At 37.0% G+C, this 19854-nt stretch overlaps 3 protein-coding genes across 3 annotated transcripts; 1 reads left to right on the top strand and 2 right to left on the bottom strand.

The window, feature by feature from the left end:
* Positions 1-1415: 1415 nt before the first annotated feature.
* On the bottom strand, positions 1416-2880 carry LOC132552820 (uncharacterized). The gene is made up of 2 exons (XM_060217015.1): positions 2008-2880; positions 1416-1670 (listed from the first exon to the last, which is right to left on the bottom strand). Exons 1-2 carry the CDS (start codon positions 2878-2880, stop codon positions 1416-1418), a joined length of 1128 nt encoding a protein of 375 aa, XP_060072998.1.
* A 6726-nt stretch (positions 2881-9606) lies between these two features.
* LOC132552843 (uncharacterized) lies at positions 9607-11751 on the bottom strand. The gene is made up of 2 exons (XM_060217037.1): positions 10429-11751; positions 9607-9825 (listed from the first exon to the last, which is right to left on the bottom strand). Exons 1-2 carry the CDS (start codon positions 11749-11751, stop codon positions 9607-9609), a joined length of 1542 nt encoding a protein of 513 aa, XP_060073020.1.
* A 3790-nt stretch (positions 11752-15541) lies between these two features.
* On the top strand, positions 15542-17657 carry LOC132552735 (uncharacterized). The gene is given in 4 exon segments (XM_060216931.1): positions 15542-15601; positions 15762-15877; positions 17115-17536; positions 17539-17657. Coding segments are annotated over 4 exon segments (717 nt in total).
* The last annotated feature ends 2197 nt before the right edge of the window (positions 17658-19854 follow it).

The raw sequence follows: 19854 nt of genomic DNA, 5'->3' as shown, positions 1-19854 counted from the left end.
AATCATTTTGATTTAATTAAAGAAGAAGATTTTCTCACATTTTACAAGGTAATCTTAAATGAAACCCTTACAAACTGAATGACCCATTTAATATCATTATAAAGACGACACAGTGTAAAATAAAGGATGATAAACTATTTATAAACATATACTTAAATATATATACATATATATATGATGATAACATTTACATTTTTTACATTATGCCGACATCTTTGAAAAATGGACAAATGGGCATGGTTAATTGGTAAGTCGATACCAGAAATATGCCTTCGTATATCTGGCATTGCATAAACATAGAAACAAGGGACACGTACTGTTAACATACGATACAAAATAATGACAATTTAGGGAATCAAGACCTTGTCTAAACACCGAAGGAATATGATGTTTTAGTGGCATAAATGATCTACTCGTCAAAAAATAGACTTAATATAACCATTTTGTTTTTAATTTATAATAAATTACATGTTTTTTAAACTTTAAAAAGAAAGAATCCTTATTAAATACAGGAATTCTAACACGATACCAACCGAGACATTTCGGATCTTTCTTTTAAAAAGTGAAATCAAGGGTTGAGATGGCCTGGATGAAAGGTATTCCCTGTGTACGTAATAAATGCATCTAATTCAACGGGAGATAACACACAGTTCCATCAAGGTGTTTAATCTAAACAAAAATCAATTTCATTCAAAGAATATATTACTAATTTGGATATGAGATGTGATATCACTGAATTGTGTTTATAATTAATCAATCTATACAGGTACATGGGTTGATTGAATGGTATTACCTGATTATATATAATTTACATTGAAGATCATCTTATTGAGTTCGATATATTACCCATATAAGTGACTGGATAATTGACTGAATATTCACGTGACAAATGTCAACAAATACACTTGAGTACGACGCCTTCCATTATGGGCATATACATTAAAGGGGAAAATACATTAAAGGGGAAAATGGCAGTAATTCTAATCGGCTCAAGGTAATGCAAAACTAACACAACATGCTAACTCATGCGAAATGCTATTCTACCTAGGTAAATTAGAGATAGTTCTGAAAGGGGCCAGGTACGTGAATATACATACTTATAAATGTAATTACTGTACAATACATAAGTATATTCTCTATAACACGTACCAACGATGTAATAGGGGTTCGGGCCACTACGACCCGTGATATCTGTGAATTACGCCTTCAATCATTAACAAATCAAAACTACTACGAGTAAGAACATAGATAATATATATATGGCACATTTTTATCACTCATATAACTACATTTACTGTCTTAAGAACTACACAGAGCTTCCAGATTACTGCTTTATACTCGTTGATACTCGGTAATGTTCGGCAGCTAACGTCAACATTCAGAAATATCAATCCGTTCGAGATTTCTCTGTGGTTTTATATACAGGCGAAGGCCTTGAATCCTTTGTTCATGGTCGTCCAACTTGGACGATCATAGTGTTTATGGCCAGTAGCTAATTCTGGACGTTTAGACTTGACCATAAACATGTGCTTGTTGAAGAGCTGGGCGTACGGCTTTGGCTGATAAACCTTTATTGGTACATGATGATGTAAATAGTAGGACAAGTCCATGAAACCTCCTCCTACACGCACCATCGTCTGCTTGCCTTTCTCGCGCATGCGTCGTTTGGGCTAGTGAAGAGATATGTATACTATTAATATGAAATTTTATACGTTGCGGAATCTAAATAACATCGGAACATTTGCAATAAGATTGATACATATTAGGACATGTAAGCAAGATAGAGAGGCACCTGTTGCTAGTAACAACTTTGCGCTAGACGCACGGATGGTAAATTTGGGCTTAGAAACAGAAAATAATTCTAAAGGAAAAACTATTTACTTCTTATACAAAATAGATTTTTACTTTAAAAGATGACACTTTTATAGAGAAGCAACAACACAAATTTTCTGAACATGCTGATCTTAGACATATTACTGTAAAAACTGTAACTTAATGAGTACTTACGACCCATATATCGTGTGGTACATAGACAGGTTCAGCAGGAACTTCCTGTGTAATATGTTCCAAGTCCGTTACAATCACGTGGTCTGCACGGGCTTTAAATTCGTCCCCGTCATTTGCTGATTTTGACCTGCGTCCTAGCTTCTCTTTCTTTTTCCTTGTCCTTGGTCGGCGTTTTCTTCGTCGATTTGATTCTTTCTCTGTCTTTTTTTCATCAACTTCCGGTTTTGCACTTGGTTTTGACTTTTGAAGATCGACTTCCTCAACTTCAGGAATAAGGTCATCACTGTTAGACCAATCGGAATCGGCGTTTTCTACCACTATGAGGTCCTCTGATGCATTATGGGTAATCTCAATGTAGGTCGAGTAAGAACTGTCCTTACGGGAAGACAGTCTTTCTCTTTCTTGTCTGATTGTCGAACTTACGCTATCCTCGGATCCAGGTCTCACGAGACGGTCACTGGGACCGGAAACAGGTCTCAAGGGGCGATAACTCATACTGTCATGCGACCCTATGCTCGCCTTCCGTAAATCTCTACTAGCTATAAGTTTAGGGGAACTAGTAAGTTTATCATTTCCAATGATATTTTCCTTTACACTAGAATTTTTCACATCTTTTAAATTAACTATACGCTTTTCATTAGAATATTCACTTTTTCTCGAGTTTTTGCTCGATTTCTTTTCAGACTTTTCCCCAGAAACCAACGTCTCCGACGTTTCCAACATATTTTGTACGCCTCTTTCAAATTTAGAAGTCGATTTCTTGACACGTGCCTGTCGCGGTGTTTCTTTAGCCTCCGATTCGGCTAGCTGAGACGGATTTTTCCGCCGACTTGCCGACATGACACGTTTTGGCGAACTGTTTCCTTGTACCATTATGTTACCAGATAGTTAACACTTGTAACTCATGTCCGGCCGGTATCAAACCACTACAGACCGAGGTTGTTAGTTTTAAACATTCACCTTAAACTGACCAGGTAGACAATCCAACACGCGTGCAAACATATATATCACACCTGTTGTCCAAGTATATCTCGTTGTCCAATAATACTTAACAGTTCCTATGATTTAAACCAGCAGGGAGACCTTATACAGCTATCAACCTAAGCTTCTACGTATATATATAATACATTGTACATTCCACTAATGACCCATATGGTTTAAAACGTGAGATTCTATAAACGTTCCGTGTAGCACAAACAAGTGACGGATGTACACAATATACGCACCTGTGTATGCCCTCACCTATACCGTAATTGACTACTTCACCTGTGGGTAGGTAAATGACAATCCGTTCCAACATCAACAACACTTTGAGTCTTGCTTTGATACATAAAATATCCTCCACGGCCACTACGACAGGAAATCAATTTTTTCGTGACTGAAATATGTTATTTGCATATTTTCTCCATAAACGAGTTTACTGTTGATACGGTCGTAATTCGGTTAGATTAATTTCCCCAGGTAGGTAAGCTAGCACAAACAATTGTAATCTTTTTTATTGGAACCTTATCAGAGAAGTCAAGACGGTCTTGTAATATAAACCGTTAGCTATAGGCCTACTTACAAATACACACAATATATATACCGGCGTTAGTGTTGTACACTGCTGTAAAAAAACCCGTCACGATTCACTACAACATACTAAGTTTCATGTATTTGTATTTCTACAAGACCTTAAATCGTCTGAACTGCCTGTATTTTTACATTTGAATAGAAATTATATCAATATAGCTTGTCTATACATATATACAAGTAAATAATATATAGGTATAAAATTATTATCTGTATAAGAATAGTGCATTCTGATGGGGCACATTGATAAGGTCATACTGATTATAACAGATGTTTCTTAAAGCCATTGTCACATATACTCGTCTTTAATACATAGATTGATTTATCTTTCTTTAGATCAGTTGTTATATGCATGTATTGGTGGGATAAGCGTTATGTACATTTAATGTATCTAGTAAACATCGTATCAAGCTGCTGTTATTTTCCTCACACGAAATCAGTGTCATTTTGCGACATCAAACCATTGTTTATGACGTCATTAACAAATCTGATCAAAATAATGGTATATACTTAATATATCATTATAACACCATGTTCGTAACAAACTGTAATGTTGAGTATTCTATGTCACATTTTCTTGGAGAAATAACACTTTGAATACTTAATTAAATTTGTCATTAAATAAAGCAGGCATTGCTTATAGCAACGACGTAATCAACCGAAAATGCCAATGTTCACAAAGACATTGATTGTATGTTTAACGTGCATGTCTCCGTTTCATAGGACGACGTTCTGAACTGTCATCTTTCGTACATCAGGACAGCTGATGGGGCACCGATAGCTAGAGAAGCCCTTTATCATTATAACCGATATTCTATTGACGATAAGATAAAATGATGTGTACGGAAATGTCTGTGTAGCTAACATCAATAACATTACGTCACTATGTCATGTAAACCATCAATTCGCAAGAGGCTTTATCATCAATCTACCGGCAGAAATATCACAATCGATTTAGAAACCACAACCTATAAATATTTGATATAAATACAGAACAGTCTAGTTAAATGAAAATAGTCATTGGAGTTTGACTTTATAAGTCATCTGAACAGGATCAAAGTAAACGGGGTTTTTTTTTATTTATTTGGTCCTTAATTCAGTAGATTGAAGTTAGCGAAATCTCACTAATGGCAATCAGTCCAGTGAACTCGGCCTACTGGACGGCGTCTTGATGACATGTGGCTTCAAAATACAAATGAGACAGTACCTTGGAGCAATATTTGACAATATATTTAAGAAATGTCAAAGAATTTAAGCATTCGGCAATGCTTATCCACCATCTTATCTTGTTATCACGTGATCGCACGTGCATGTGACCGCTGAATGCAATCTTGCCTTCCTAGTGACCATGTTTATGACGGGTGCCACTCACAGCTGGGGACACGTGGTTTCCACCGATTGCTTATACTGATACTGGTTGATTTTAGCTAGTTTAGAGTTCAGTCAACGAGAATACACAACTAAACTACCCCCAGTCTGGTCGCTTCGGAGATGGCACGTGCGTGTCCCTATTGAACAGTGTCCATAAATTAACACGGTGTTAATTTTTTTTTAAAGATAAACAGTGTACCACACATGCTGTTGTACCGAGAGTTTACATTCATTATGTACATGTGGCGTTTGATATACCTTTCGCATACAAAATCTATAACGCCATCTTTCCTTAAAGAAAACTGCTGACGCTAATGGTATTTCCGTTCTCCAGGAATGGATTATGATAATTCTGTCTGAAGCACCTATAGACGTGTTTAAGTTTTCGTCCTGATTTACACTAAACTGAACAATATTGTTTCAAAAAAGTAATATTTCGTCTCAAGCACCGTTATATCATTTGATCGATCAGTGTCAAATAGTTATCTCCCTTAGCACCTGTCATGCATGGAATTCGCAATAATGTATTTATGTACGTATGTAATGGCTTCTTTGCTTTTGGTCATAACGTGACTTCCTGGTTATCTCCCTTGATGTTCGTTGGCAAATGTTAAGTTGCATTTTTGTCTGTTGTCTCCCCTGACATTCGTTCTCATGAGACCTTCGTGAACGGTGTTTTCGCCTTGTCGTTCGTCGTATCGTTTGTATTGGTCTTTTTGACATATTCCTATACGTGTGATGCTTTCTGATTTTGTACAGAACAATTGTGTTCTACCTGACATTTAATGGCGGAACAGTCAACCGGCAGACTGACGAAGCTAAAATAGCATTGAGAGACAAATTCATTATATTCAAATGTCAATATTTTATTTGCCGGTGAGTCTGTAAACAACTACGTCGATAAAAATAACCACTATTGACTAAACACTGATCATCATGTATTGTTAATTAAACAATTCCGGAAGGAGGCTAAATCAATACCACGGGAGAGCACTACACATTATGTCACATATTGTTGGTCTGTGGAATGATAAAATCGTTGAATGTGTGTCTGGTTACATTATGTGCACCCGTGACATGACCCAAGATTGTAAAGAATTGCGACTTCTATACCATGTATTATTTGTTAAACTCCGTATGTGAGCATAGCATATACCGTCTCCTTTCTCCTTAACATGCTTGTTTTACAAACGAGTCCCGAATTATCAGGAAGTGGTCGTTGATTAATTCACTGAAGTCATTTTTAAACGATATTCAACTTGTCAGCAAACCATGGGATTCCGACCCTCAGCGACACACATTTTATCTACAAACCTCGGGATTTCGACCCTCAGCGACACACATTTTGTCTACAAACCTCGAGATTTCGACCCTCAGCGACACACAGTTTGTCTACAAACCTCGAGATTCCGACCCTCGGCGACACACATTTTGTCTACAAACCTCGGGATTTCGACCCTCAGCGACACACATTTTGTCTACAAACCTCGAGATTCCGACCCTCAGCGACGCACAGTTTGTCTACAAACCTCGGGATTCCGACCCTCAGCGACACACAGTTTGTCTTCAAACCTCGAGATTCCGACCCTCAGCGACACACTGTTTGTCTACAAACCTCGAGATTCCGACCCTCAGCGACACACATTTTGTCTACAAACCTCGAGATTCCGACCCTCAGCGACACACAGTTTGTCTACAAACCTCGAGATTCCGACCCTCAGCGACACACAGTTTGTCTACAAACCTCGAGATTCCGACCCTCAGCGACACACATTTTGTCTACAAACCTCGAGATTCCGACCCTCAGCGACACAGTTTGTCTACAATCCTCGGGATTCCGACCCTCACGACACACATTTTGTCTACAAACCTCGAGATTCCGACCCTCAGCGACACATATTTTGTCTACAAACCTCGGGATTCCGACTCTCAGTGACACACATTTTGTCAACAAACATCGAGATTCCGACCCTCAGAGACACACATTTTGTCTACAAACCATGGGATTCCGACCCTCAGCGACACACATTCTGTCTACAAACCATGGGATTCCGACCCTCAGCGACACACATTTTGTCTACAAACCATGGGATTCCGACCCTTAGCGACACACATCTTCCAGTTAACAACACACATCTTGTCGGCATTGCTCAGCATTCATTCCACAACATCCTGTCGGTGTGACGTCATTGGATTGAGGTTGACAAACATAGGTGGAAATTAGTATTTTACACGAAGTGTTGATTAAATGACTACTTTGTCTCACACAGAATGCAGAATCCTACTAAACAAAGACAAACTCAGAAATCATTCTAAGTACAGCATTTCTTGTTTAATTGAACATATTCAATGACATAATACTTATCATGTTATATAGTGTTAGGTTTTCTAGTTTGTTTGGTATATTTCCAGCTTTATAGTTTACAAATAATGATAATAATAAAACTGCGTATGAAACAACCTGAGGTTGAACGCGTTCAAAATCGAAAGCTTTTTCCGGGATTTCGTCGTCCCTGAATGTTTCTAAATTTTCTCTATATCAGTTTTTTTTTCATTACTCTTTAACGTTTCGTATATAAAGTGATAATGAATCAGTTACAAAAACCATGAATGTCAAAGCCATGGGGATACATTGCTACATATTTACTGTCGACATTTGGTATCTTCAGAATGTTTTTTTATTGGCGGTGTCTGTAGATAATAAACAACTTATTCAATACTAACAACTATCTATGTTTTACACTCTCTGTATATCTTCTATAAATATCCTTGTACGAATTTAGCGGGAACCGATTTTAACCCTTAAAAGGGGACAACAACAGGGACCCTTGTCTTTTCAAAGAGTTCCCAACACCAACTAGAAACAAGGGTACCGATACAGTAAAAATAACATACATATTTATCTCGTAGTACTAAAATAGTTGTAAGCATGCCACTAATTGCATATGTTGTATAACAGTTTTATGTTGTATAACAGTTTTATGTTGTATATCAGTTTATGTTGTATATCAGTTTATGTTGTATATAAGTTTATGTTGTATATCAGTTTATGTTGTATATAAGTTTATGTTGTATATACGTTTATGTTGTATATAAGTTTTATGTTGTATATCAGTTTATGTTGTATATCAGTTTATGTTGTATATAAGTTTATGTTGTATATCAGTTTATGTTGTATATAAGTTTATGTTGTATATCAGTTTATGTTGTATATCAGTTTATGTTGTATATAAGTTTTATGTTGTATATCAGTTTATGTTGTATAACAGTTTATGTTGTATATAAGTTTATGTTGTATAACAGTTTTATGTTGTATATAAGTTTATGTTGTATATAAGTTTATGTTGTATATCAGTTTTATGTTGTATAACAGTTTTATGTTGTATATCAGTTTATGTTGTATATAAGTTTATGTTGTATATACGTTTATGTTGTATATATAAGTTTATGTTGTATATCAGTTTCATGTTGTATATAAGTTTATGTTGTATATAAGTATTATGTTGTATATAAGTTTATGTTGTATATAAGTTTTATGTTGTACATAAGTTTATGTTGTATATAAGTTTATGTTGTATATAATTTTTATGTTGTATATAAGTTTATGTTGTATATAAGTTTATGTTGTATATAAGTTTTATGTTGTATATAAGTTTATGTTGTATATAAGTTTTATGTTGTATATCAGTTTATGTTGTATAACAGTTTTATGTTGTATATCAGTTTATGTTGTATATACAGTTTATGTTGTATATAGTTTATGTTGTATATCAGTTTCATGTTGTATATAAGTTTATGTTGTATATAGTTTATGTTGTATATCAGTTTCATGTTGTATATAAGTTTATGTTGTATATAAGTTTATGTTGTATATCAGTTTATGTTGTATATCAGTTTTATGTTGTATATAAGTTTATGTTGTATATAAGTTTTATGTTGTATATCAGTTTATGTTGTATATCAGTTTCATGTTGTATATAAGTTTATGTTGTATATAAGTTTTATGTTGTATATCAGTTTCATGTTGTATATAAGTTTATGTTGTATATAAGTTTATGTTGTATATAAGTTTATGTTGTATATAAGTTTATGTTGTATATAAGTTTATGTATTACTTCTACTTTCTGGAATAAAGCAGTCAGTGATAATATCTTTATTATTCTTGTTGTATAAAATCAGTCCTGTGTTGATTCTGTCGCTTTTAAACGGACGATGAACAGTATAATTCTACATGAAATGAAAATTGGCCCATTTTTTCCAACAGAAAAGGATTCAGTCCCGTTTTCATTTCTCCATCAGCTACATGCGTTCAACACATGTGTGCATGTTAAATATCTAAATACGCTCCAATCTGTGAATACAGGTATGTGGATTCCGACATCTTGTCTAGTCTGACCTACATGGTACATTAGTCGATAAATTGAATAAGACAAGTCTCATTACTAAAGAAAATGAGATAATTTCACGTTTGCTATGGATATATTCCGGCCCAGAAACCAATTTTGATACAATAGATACATAGAACTAAGTAGTACATTTGTTTATACCGTAAACTTATGCTGAGAATGGTGAGTTTGAGGAAATTGTATCATTCCTTGTATGTACACAGAGAAGTCTACACCATTTCCTATTACACAGAGAAAGCAACGTTTTTCATTAGTACACAGAGAAAACAGCGTCATCATGTTGGTGGTAGTGAATTAGTGGGCGTGGTGGTTTCTTCGGCGGAGCCCGAGTCTTAACTACCAAGAATCGGTCATTGGTATCAGCACTCCTCCGGTCATACACATCCAGGGGCCGGTACTGACGCGGGGGGAGGGGCGGTCGGGATATCACCTTCTTCGGAGTGACAGGGCGTTTTTCTCTGATCTCCGGCTAGAAAAAAAGCCCAGGATGTTACGAACACTATGGATAAACAGTCCCTGATAGATATTTAGAATGTAACAAAGACATTTCTCAACTAATCTGATTCATAGAATTTCGACCTGTGGTTACACAGTCGCCATGTATTCAAACTAGAATTCCCAAAATCAAATGTTCCGAAGTACAATTGATCGATGAAATATGGACAACATCAGAGTTTCAGGATATCTCTTCATCAAATTCCATTTTACTGATAACAGTGAAATTTTCGTGACTAGTTTGATACATCTTACAAGGAATGGAATCGAATGTAAGATTTTGTTTATTAATAATGGAAACCTTAACCCAATCATAGCTCCTCTTAGTGTCATTATACACGTATACTACTGGATATAGGACATAATTCGCCTGTTATCCAGTGAAGTTCCCCGAGGCTCACACAAAATTAAAAACTCGTTTCATAAAATTTCATATGAAACGGAAACTTATTTTTAAATCCTATACATGTTTTAAAAGTGATAACCGGGTAGTTGCATAACTTTAAGGTATAAATAAGTATATCATAAGCACTGATGTCCCAAAACTCCTCTGTCGATTCGTGAAAAAAATGCTTACCTCCCATACCGGATGTGGCTGAATAAATACTGGCTCGAACGGTTCGATAGCTCTAGCAGGCACTGTTTTATCTATATAGTGTATAACTTCCGGTCTGTGGTCGTTTTCTTGTACCGAGTATTCATCTACATCATCGTGGTCGTCTTCATCAGGTTGCACGACTTCTACCACGAGTGGAATATCATCATCTGTCATAGGTCGGACGAGTTTCTGGTCATCAACGAAGGCGGTTTTATACTCCCGGTGCGTTCGATCCTCACCCATGAATTTAATACGCCGGGAAGGAGGACCGGAACTGGAATTAGGCTGTTGATCTGGGTCTGTATCCATCCATGCCGTTTGGGTTCCCGTGTCTTCAGAAAATTTGATAACACTGTATCTCTGAGAAACATCGCTGCTTGTGTCCTTTATCTTTTTGAGAGAACTCTTTGGCTTTCTTTCTTTACGAATTATGTCACTTTGATTAGAATCACTGTCCTGGTTGTGTGGTTTGTGAACTACTACATCGGAATTTCCGCTTGCTACATGAATGGTATTCGATCCTCTACTGGGCAGACCTGGTCTTTTTGGATTATGAATAACGACGTTTGTGCCTCCTCCGGTCACGCGAAGTGTTTCCTTAGGAGCGGATGAGCCCCTTCGAACATTGTCAATAGTTATGTTGGTAGGGTCCTTTGATGTTCTTCCTGTATCCACACTGAATGAGCTCCCTTTTCCAAAGTTACTGATAACAAACTTGTCATGTTCCGGTTCCGGATTTTTCGATGCTCGCGATTTTCTCCCATATCCGTCTCCCATAGTCACTGAGAGATTCCGGGGGTCTGAACCCCATTTTACAGCTACAGACTTTGACTCGGATCCAATTTCGAATGCAAGTGTCCTTGGTTTTCTTTTCACGGTATCCTTCACCTTTTCACGGGACTCCCTTGCAGAGTGAGGTCGGTCTTTCAGACGTGGACGCTCTTCATACGATGCTTCAGACCTACTTTCCAAAACATTAGATTTTGGCTTCCGTCGTGAAACATCTTTAACCTTCTCACGTGAAAGTCTTGCGGAACTTGGCCGATATTTCACGAGAGATTCTTCGTCACGTGATGTATCAGAGTCGCATCTATCATCGTATTTCCGGGCAGATGATGGTCGTTTCTTCAGTGCCTGTTTTTGACTCTTACCAGAGCTGGGTCTGTGACCCCGAGTACGACCCCCTGGTGACCAAGCATTTGTCCATGTCAGTTCGTTGTAAAGCCTTTCTCGGACCCGGCGCTCAGCTTCAATGACATCGCAAAGATGTTTTAACTGAAAGTCGTCAAAACAGTAGATCATTTTTGTTTTTAAACTTTTTGAACAAGCATCTACAATTTTAAATCCATGTTGAACCAAACAGTGTATGTCACAAGGAAAACCCGACCACTGTGTACATACCGACGATTGACTACGAAGTCCTGCGATAGAATCACACACGCGAGGTATTGTTCCAAATTTTCATAGGTCTTTTGAAATTAAACAGTTATGTGTATTGCTTCAGGGATTGTCTATGTCTCAATGGTTTCAGGCGGGCAATTTCCACTGTTGAGAATGTATAGACAAAAGATCAATATAAATCGTGGTATTTACCAGTCCTGTATGTATATATTCTACTCGGCAGATAAATATATTCGATGCTTGAATGGATGTTTTAAAGAACGTTTATTTTCGAAGACGTGAAATAGTCTGGCTGGCCTTCATACAAGATTAGACCTACCGTTCCAAATCAGATTGAATAGCGTGTTTTTTAAATTTGTCTTTACAAAGAGCCCAAAAGTACGTGTGGAGCTAATGATCCTTTAAATGATTTGAATATTGCCGTGCAAAAGATACATATTACTTATACAGCGTGATGGTGTGACAGAGATACCATTTAAATACTACTTGAATTGTCCTGCTCGACCGGCATACGTAATAAATGCGTCATATATCTTTTTTATTTTCTGAATTTGAATGCGTGAAAAAAACCACAACATCCAAGTGTTTAAATCTAACGGTAGCTGTTTTTTTTTTAAAGAATATTACTACAGAGCTAGGTCCTGAAGATCACTTCCGGTTACGTCACTCCTTGACAAACTATGATTTGTTGATTTCATGAAACGAACTTTTGTGTTGTTATAACAGCAAAAGTTTGCTTCAAAAACAGAAGATATACAAATATATCTAAAATTGATTTTACAGTACCGATCAAATGACGGTCAAGTAATAATTCCGAGTCCCGGATACATGTATATGCAACGTATACTTTAAAAAAATGTTTCGATTTAGAACAGTTTTTATCGTGTGTAGAAAGTTAAGGTCACCGTGAGTATATTTTGATATAAATTGAAATAAATCTAGATAACCAAACTTATCTTCTATTAATACATTTACCGTTGAGAATTCGGCCCAAGTCCCTGTAGTGCCACCATATGAAAGAAGTTTAATTTAAAGCGGCTATTACCTTAGATTTCAGTATCGGGAAATGGAGAATTCGGCTTATGAATGATAAAATATATCCATAATAAAGCGATACATGCGCCAATAACGTCAAATTTGTTGTTTTTGTACATATTTTCGGCGTCGGAACATAGTTTATCTTAACTATTGTTCATAATCATGTTCACGCTCGGTTTAATTCGAAGAAAGCCGAGTGGGTCACATGGCTTGTCACGTGATGAAGTCATTTACATCCGCCGCAAAGAAAAAACAGATTACGACGTAAACAAACACACATGTCTTATGTATGACACTTGCTTTTGCGCCTTTCTGCTAATTCCTGTTGGCAGTAAATGATTCTATAGTGTTATAATATATAATTTCTAACCATCCATCTTATTAATTCGTTTTGTTTTGGCTTTGTCGTGCGAGAATTATCTATGTCAATCGTGGTCGCTAAACTAGTGGGCCCCAAAGGGGGTAAATACAATCGGAAAAGAAAAAACTCATTGTGCAGAAATGTACAGGAATTTATACTTTATCTGTACACATTAATAGATATTGCACTGTTTATTGTGAAAGCTATGTTTATCATCACGGTTGTTATTCTTACAGTAACACCAGTACCGTCATATTTTTACACTTAGAACGAATACCCCTAATTGGGTCCCACCTTGCAGTCAACAACAAACACACGTTGTCGATAGTAAATTCAAGCGAATAACACAACTATTTTCATTCAACATTTATCAGATAACACTTTTAGTAGTGTTGTTCATAACATACTCACGCGTCAAACACTCGACATTGGATCATAATCAATGACAGGCCGATACGTTATACGTTAAGCTAACCAGTCAAGCAGCAACTTCGCAAACTCCGAATCCGTATTCAGTCCAAGGTCCTCCTTCATATTTCGCCATCTATCGATCTCCTGTCAAATATAAATTCTTGCCTGTCCTCTTTTCTGGTCCGACTCCTTCCTCTTACGCTTTCTGGCAATTTCTGTAAGGTAACTTTAAGGTCCGCGTCGCCTTTTCGTATTTGCGTCCTCCATATTGCTTCTTTCTAGGCTTATACGCATATGCAGCATCAGGGTTACGAGCGATAATGTATAAATTAGATCAGGACCGCAATGTTTACATTCTTTATTTTTGAGATATCAATAAAAATGGTTGCAGTGACTTTTAATTTTAGTTATTAACAGAAAGTCTTAGTTTTGTAACATACTATTGGAAAATAGAGCGTTTTATATCGTTTTCTCGTAGTGTTTTTTTAACATTATGGTCGCTTTAAGTTAGATTTATATTCTTTTATCTAACTTTCCCTTATCGTATTTATGTCATAACATCACAGCACAAAGTCTTCAGAATCTGGTATGTTTTGGTTTCTGTATGTTTAAATAGTATATAAAAATATGCACTGTTTTTAAAAAATGCACTGTGAAGATATATATATGATCAATGAAGTAATAGCAACAGTACGGACAAGCGAATTGTCAAATGTTCGAGGCAACTTGCCCCTTTATCTGGACACAAATATTACATAAATTACAGCACAAACACAGAACATAAAACCAATACAAATCTAAATCGAGAGCGGTGGTGTAAATTTATATATATATCTACTGCTCTCCATTCATTTTTAATGTTACACGTTAAAACTCTCAACATTTATCCTTCCTTTTACAAAATTAAAAAAAAGAAACACTTTGAAATCATACCATTGGCTTTCACTAATTAAAATGCATTAGTAATCAATATAATTAGACTGTTCATTTAGAAGGTTAAATAACTTAACTAAATAACATGGAACACGACTTTGCATACAGAAGGCAGCTTCGACCAATATATTAAATTCAAATGTATGGTTAAAAATTGAAGTGGAGAAAGATTAGGAAAACCTCCTATTAGTAAAGGGAAATAACTCCTACAAATTGATTAGACTTAGTTAACACGTCAAATCAAGCAATAGATATTCTGACGTTGGAATTCATAGTTGACATATATACGAAAGCATTTAGCCGGTGCTGAGACCAGTCTATTCAAGTTGGCTTATAAGGAAACTGATTTGAGATTGTTTTAGGAGTATTTTCGTTGATTGACTCCTCAATGCTTGTTTCTGTGACTAATCATTTTGATAAGGTTTCACTAATTATGTGTATTTTTATAGACATCTACTATACCTCCTCTCATCCCCATGTGATGCTGAGATGGTAAACTCCAAATCCGGCACTGGAGTACACTGAATCTGGTAATAATGTTTTCACCTTTTTATGGCACCTGGCCTGAAGGGTCAAGTAAGTTACAGGGATACCGCGGCGTCCGTCGTCTATCAACTTTTTTTTTTTTAAAAATGCAACTAGTCATGAATGGCAAATTTGGTCTGAAGCATCATTTGGTGAAGATAAATCAGTTTTGTATAAATCTTCTATAAAAAATATCTTGTTCTTTAAGAATTGCATGATATTGTCCAAATTTGGTCTGAAGCATGCTTGGGCAAAGAGCAGTCACTTTTGAATGTATCGTGGTGTAAGGCTTCTGGGACGAAAGGGGCGGGGCCAAATAGGGAACAATATATTCATTTATGCTGTTCTTCATGAATTGCAGGATATTGTCCAAAATGGGTCTGAAGCATGCTTGGGTGAAGAGAAATTAATTTTGTATAAACCATGGGTCTCGACTCCCTGGGGCCAGAGGGGCGGGACCCAATAGGGGAATCAACCCTTCCTGTAGGAATGAATGGATTTTGTCTATATTTTGTTTGAATTATCCATTGATGAAGAGGAATACGTATTTAATAAACGTTTGGTTTCGGCCCTTTGGGGCGGGTGGGCAGGGCCAAAAAGGAGAAATAGAATAAATTCTTTTAAAATCCTTTTTCTTCTGTAGGATTACATGGAAGTTGTCCAAATTTGGCCTAAAGCATTCTTGGGTAAAGAGGAATCAATTTTGTATGAACGGTGGATCTCGGCTATGTATCACCGGACGGGAGTGATTGAGACCCAGTGAGTAAAGTATACAAATTCTTCAATATCATTCTTCATATGTAGGAATCAGCTGATGGGGCGTCACGTCACATCGCAACTGATACAGCCCAACACTCGACAGAAACTACGTGGTATGATAACGCCCGCTTTCTGTCGAGACTGGCTCTTCAAGCCTTATGTCTTGCTACGAAACAGTTTTTATTGATACGAACATGGAAGATACTTAAGTACTTAAAGGTACATCGTGTTGAAGACGGTTGTGACGTAAGCAAGCACCTGTGTGTTACCTGTCCATTCCTGTAACGTCGAAACAGATCTTGCTTCAATCAGCTGTTTTTTAGCATTGAGTTTTCTAATGTGAGCTGAAGATAGGCGTCAGAGGAATCTTGTGCGTCTATTCATTCGTCCATCCACAGGGACTTGACACGGTTTCCCAAACCACGATCCATACTTAATATGTTAACCGTTGAGAATTCGTGTCAGGTCCCTGTAGTGCTACCTTGTGAAACAAGTGTAATTTTTAGGTACCATCAATGACATTGCGAGTGTGCGACCATTATGACGTCAGCTTAGTGGGGATAAAACGGGGACGGTTAGCCGTTAAAATGGATGTACCTTCTGACGAAGTACACTTTTGATAATGAATCGTTTAGTTTGATTTAAATCAAGTTATGATTGGTATAAAACAGCAATATACTTTCGTCAGACAAATGACCAGTGTTGAGCATACTAGCACTGACGTACGTAGTGTACGAGATGGTACGGATCGACCAACTTTTTCGGCTGCTCTATAATCCTATGAACACTAAGGTCGAAAATAGTGTGACGAGATGGTAAATAGATTATAGACCAAAATAATACACCAGGTGGTAACCATGTACTGTAGTCAATTCGGCTACGCTTTGTTTAACACTTGGTCTTAATAAGCGAGAGTCTTTGACCCCACTCGTCCTATTCAGTACTGGCCCGCTGCGGCGTATCCAGTCTGAAAAAAAATGTTGTTTTCCCTGTCGACTATTTTTTTTTATTTTCCCAGTCAATGACATGATTTCGCTGTGTGGAATGATTTGTAAGTGCAGATTTAATGATCTGGAACTGTGAATGTTTTCGCTCTTATCTAGTGAAGTTCTTGCCTTCTTTCGTGTTCATTGAGCCGGACCCCGACTCCTGTCTGTTTCTCTGATATATGATGCGTCGCAATCCTTGCATCCGATTTTGTATACACATTCTTCTTCAATTTCTTTTCATAACCAAGTAATGACAGTCAGTCAGTCTCCTTACGTCCCCGAAAGTTATCTCCCCTTACCACAAGAAGTGTTGTTAAACTGCCTTCTAAAACACGAGAAGCAGACGCAAATGTTTTGAGGACTGAAGAACTACGACGGAAAGGAAAAATGGCGCGACTGTCTGATCACCGACGAGAATCGGCGGCAGCCAAAAGAGAGGAAAGACAAGCAGAAATACGGAAGCGACTGGAAGCAAAGATGACGAAAAATCTGTCACATGAGAACGATAAGGTGAAGGTAGATGAAAAACTGGAAAGGGCACGGATCTACAGAGAATTGAAGGCTGAAGAAAGACGGGAGAAAATCTGTAAGAAATTGGCAAGATTTCTAATTACAGAGAAACCAAACAGGATATCAACAGAAGAGAAATTAGAGCGTGCTCGAAAGAACAGGGAAAACGACTAGAAGGAAAGAGGGAGAAATGGGAAAAGAAAGAGAGAAAGATTGAAGCAATTAAAAGAAGCAGAAGCGTCAGCACACCTTTACCATCGTCAACTAAATTAGAAATTTAGACGGCGAGGGATAAGACGAAAAGAAGAAGAAGAAGAAGAAGAAGAAGAAGAAGAAGAAGAAGAAGAAGAAGAAGAAGAAGATGATGATGATGATGATGATGATGATGTTTTTACTAAAAATAAATAGTTTTATAACTAATAGTAAAGATTTACTCATAATGTTATTGATGTTGTATAGTTAATATATAATTAATGTTATATAGTGGCCGTGGTTCTTCTGGTATTTCGGAAAAAAAGTTTAATTTTCACTCATCTTATACTCCAAATTTTCATCTCACTCTTGCTAATGTTTTCAATACATTTGACCACCTATGACATCGAAATCAACCAGTCAATTCTGATATAGCAATTCAGGGAAATAATAATTGATACATATTTGAACGTATGGTGTTAATGTTGGTCGCTGTTATCGATGTACAAACATCCGTCACCACATAATGTTTGATTTGGTAGACATGGTCCTTAACCTTACTAGTTATGTTAATTCTTGTTACGTAAGACTTAATGAAGGACGATAACTCAGCAAAGTGAAAGTACCTCGTGGAAGTTGGCATACACCCTTAATTGAAAATAGATTTTCCCGAACTCAGATTTGTAATTCATCTATGCCTTAGTTTTTTCGGAGGGATACAATATCATTCTGTAAGTTATTCGGGACTTTTTTGCTTGAGAATTATGTCATTATCTTATTAGATTAATCTGTTCAGTGTTATTTTCGGTAAAGGTACAAGGTCACAGAACTTGTTTGAGGTTACAAAACTGGTTTGTCTGATAGCCAAATCTCAAAATACTATTTACATCTATCACATAGGTGCGTTGGCGTTCCAGGAGGTCGAGGGCACTTGTATACATACGCGGACTACATACTTTACCGGACGTGTACATCGAGATGAACTACTTCGAGTTTCGTTATCTACAAAATCACGACGAACATGGCTTCTGTATCTCTGTGTAAAGTGTTTATATTTCACTGTGGAATTTTAATTCTACATGTATTCGCTCGCTAAGTGTAAAATATAGGACAGTTAGAGATCAATTCGATTCGTTTGTTGTGGTGTTGATATTTCACTGCCCACTAGGTACAATCACAACATATTCATACATTTTATCATATGTACACTGTATAACTTAAACGTTTCCTGCAATAGCCTCGACACAAGATTAAAGACGGTTTCATACGCAGTGGTGCACACAAGGCACAGTGGTTAGCGTAGTCATCTTCTATCATGTCGACGGGGTTCGATTCCTAAATTAATTTAGATTAATGATAGAAAACGAAATCCTAGTGGAAGGACTTGAGATTAGATTCTTATTTCTATCATGCTTGTTGGCATTCAGCACTGAAATATTGTCATCGATACTTGGAATGTACACAAAGGTGGTAGATAGGAGCTAGTCAGTAAAATTATTGTGACATGTGTAGACGCCATAATCATTGTAAACCCGATCATCAGTGTAAACCCGAACACCAGTGTAAACCCGATCATCAGTGTAAACCCGAACACCAGTGTAAACCCGAACACCAATGTAAACCCGACAAACAGTGTAAACCCGATCATCAGTGTAAACCCGAACACCAGTGTAAACCCGACAAACAGTGTAAACCCGATCATCAGTGTAAACCCGATCATCATTGTAAACCCGATCATCATTGTAAACCCGATCACCAGTGTAAACCCGAACACCAGTGTAAACCCGATCATCATTGTAAACCCGATCATCAGTGTAAACCAGATCATCAGTGTAAACCAGATCATCAGTGTAAACCCGAACACCAGTGTAAACCCGATCATCATTGTAAACCCGATCATCAGTGTAAACCCGATCATCAGTGTAAACCCGATCATCAGTGTAAACCCGATCATCAGTGTAAACCCGAACACCAGTTTTAACCCGATCATCATTGTAAACCCGATCATCAGTGTAAACCCGATCATCAGTGTAAACCCGATCATCATTGTAAACCCGATCACCAGTGTAAACCCGACCACCAGTGTAAACCCGATCATCATTGTAAACCCGATCATCAGTGTAAACCCGATCATCAGTGTAAACCCGAACACCAGTGTAAACCCGATCATCATTGTAAACCCGATCACCAGTGTAAACCCGACCACCAGTGTAAACCCGATCATCATTGTAAACCCGATCATCAGTGTAAACCCGATCATCAGTGTAAACCCGAACACCAGTGTAA

The sequence above is a fragment of the Ylistrum balloti genome, unplaced genomic scaffold (genome assembly GCF_031769215.1).
Source record: "Ylistrum balloti isolate Yb309-2 unplaced genomic scaffold, AGI_CSIRO_Ybal_v1 Utg369634, whole genome shotgun sequence".
NCBI lineage: Eukaryota > Metazoa > Mollusca > Bivalvia > Pectinida > Pectinidae > Ylistrum > Ylistrum balloti.
Note: the sequence above shows the minus strand (reverse complement) of the source record. Positions and strands in the feature narration are given on the sequence as shown.

Coding starts and splice junctions, on each gene's coding strand:
- LOC132552820 (XM_060217015.1), bottom strand. CDS start 2,880: ATGGTACAAGGAAACAGTTCGCCAAAACGTGTCATGTCGGCAAGTCGG. Junction 1,671..2,007: donor TACCACACGATATATGGGTC/GTAAGTACTCAT, acceptor TCTCTTCACTAG/CCCAAACGACGCATGCGCGA.
- LOC132552843 (XM_060217037.1), bottom strand. CDS start 11,751: ATGATCTACTGTTTTGACGACTTTCAGTTAAAACATCTTTGCGATGTC. Junction 9,826..10,428: donor AGCCACATCCGGTATGGGAG/GTAAGCATTTTT, acceptor CTTTTTTTCTAG/CCGGAGATCAGAGAAAAACG.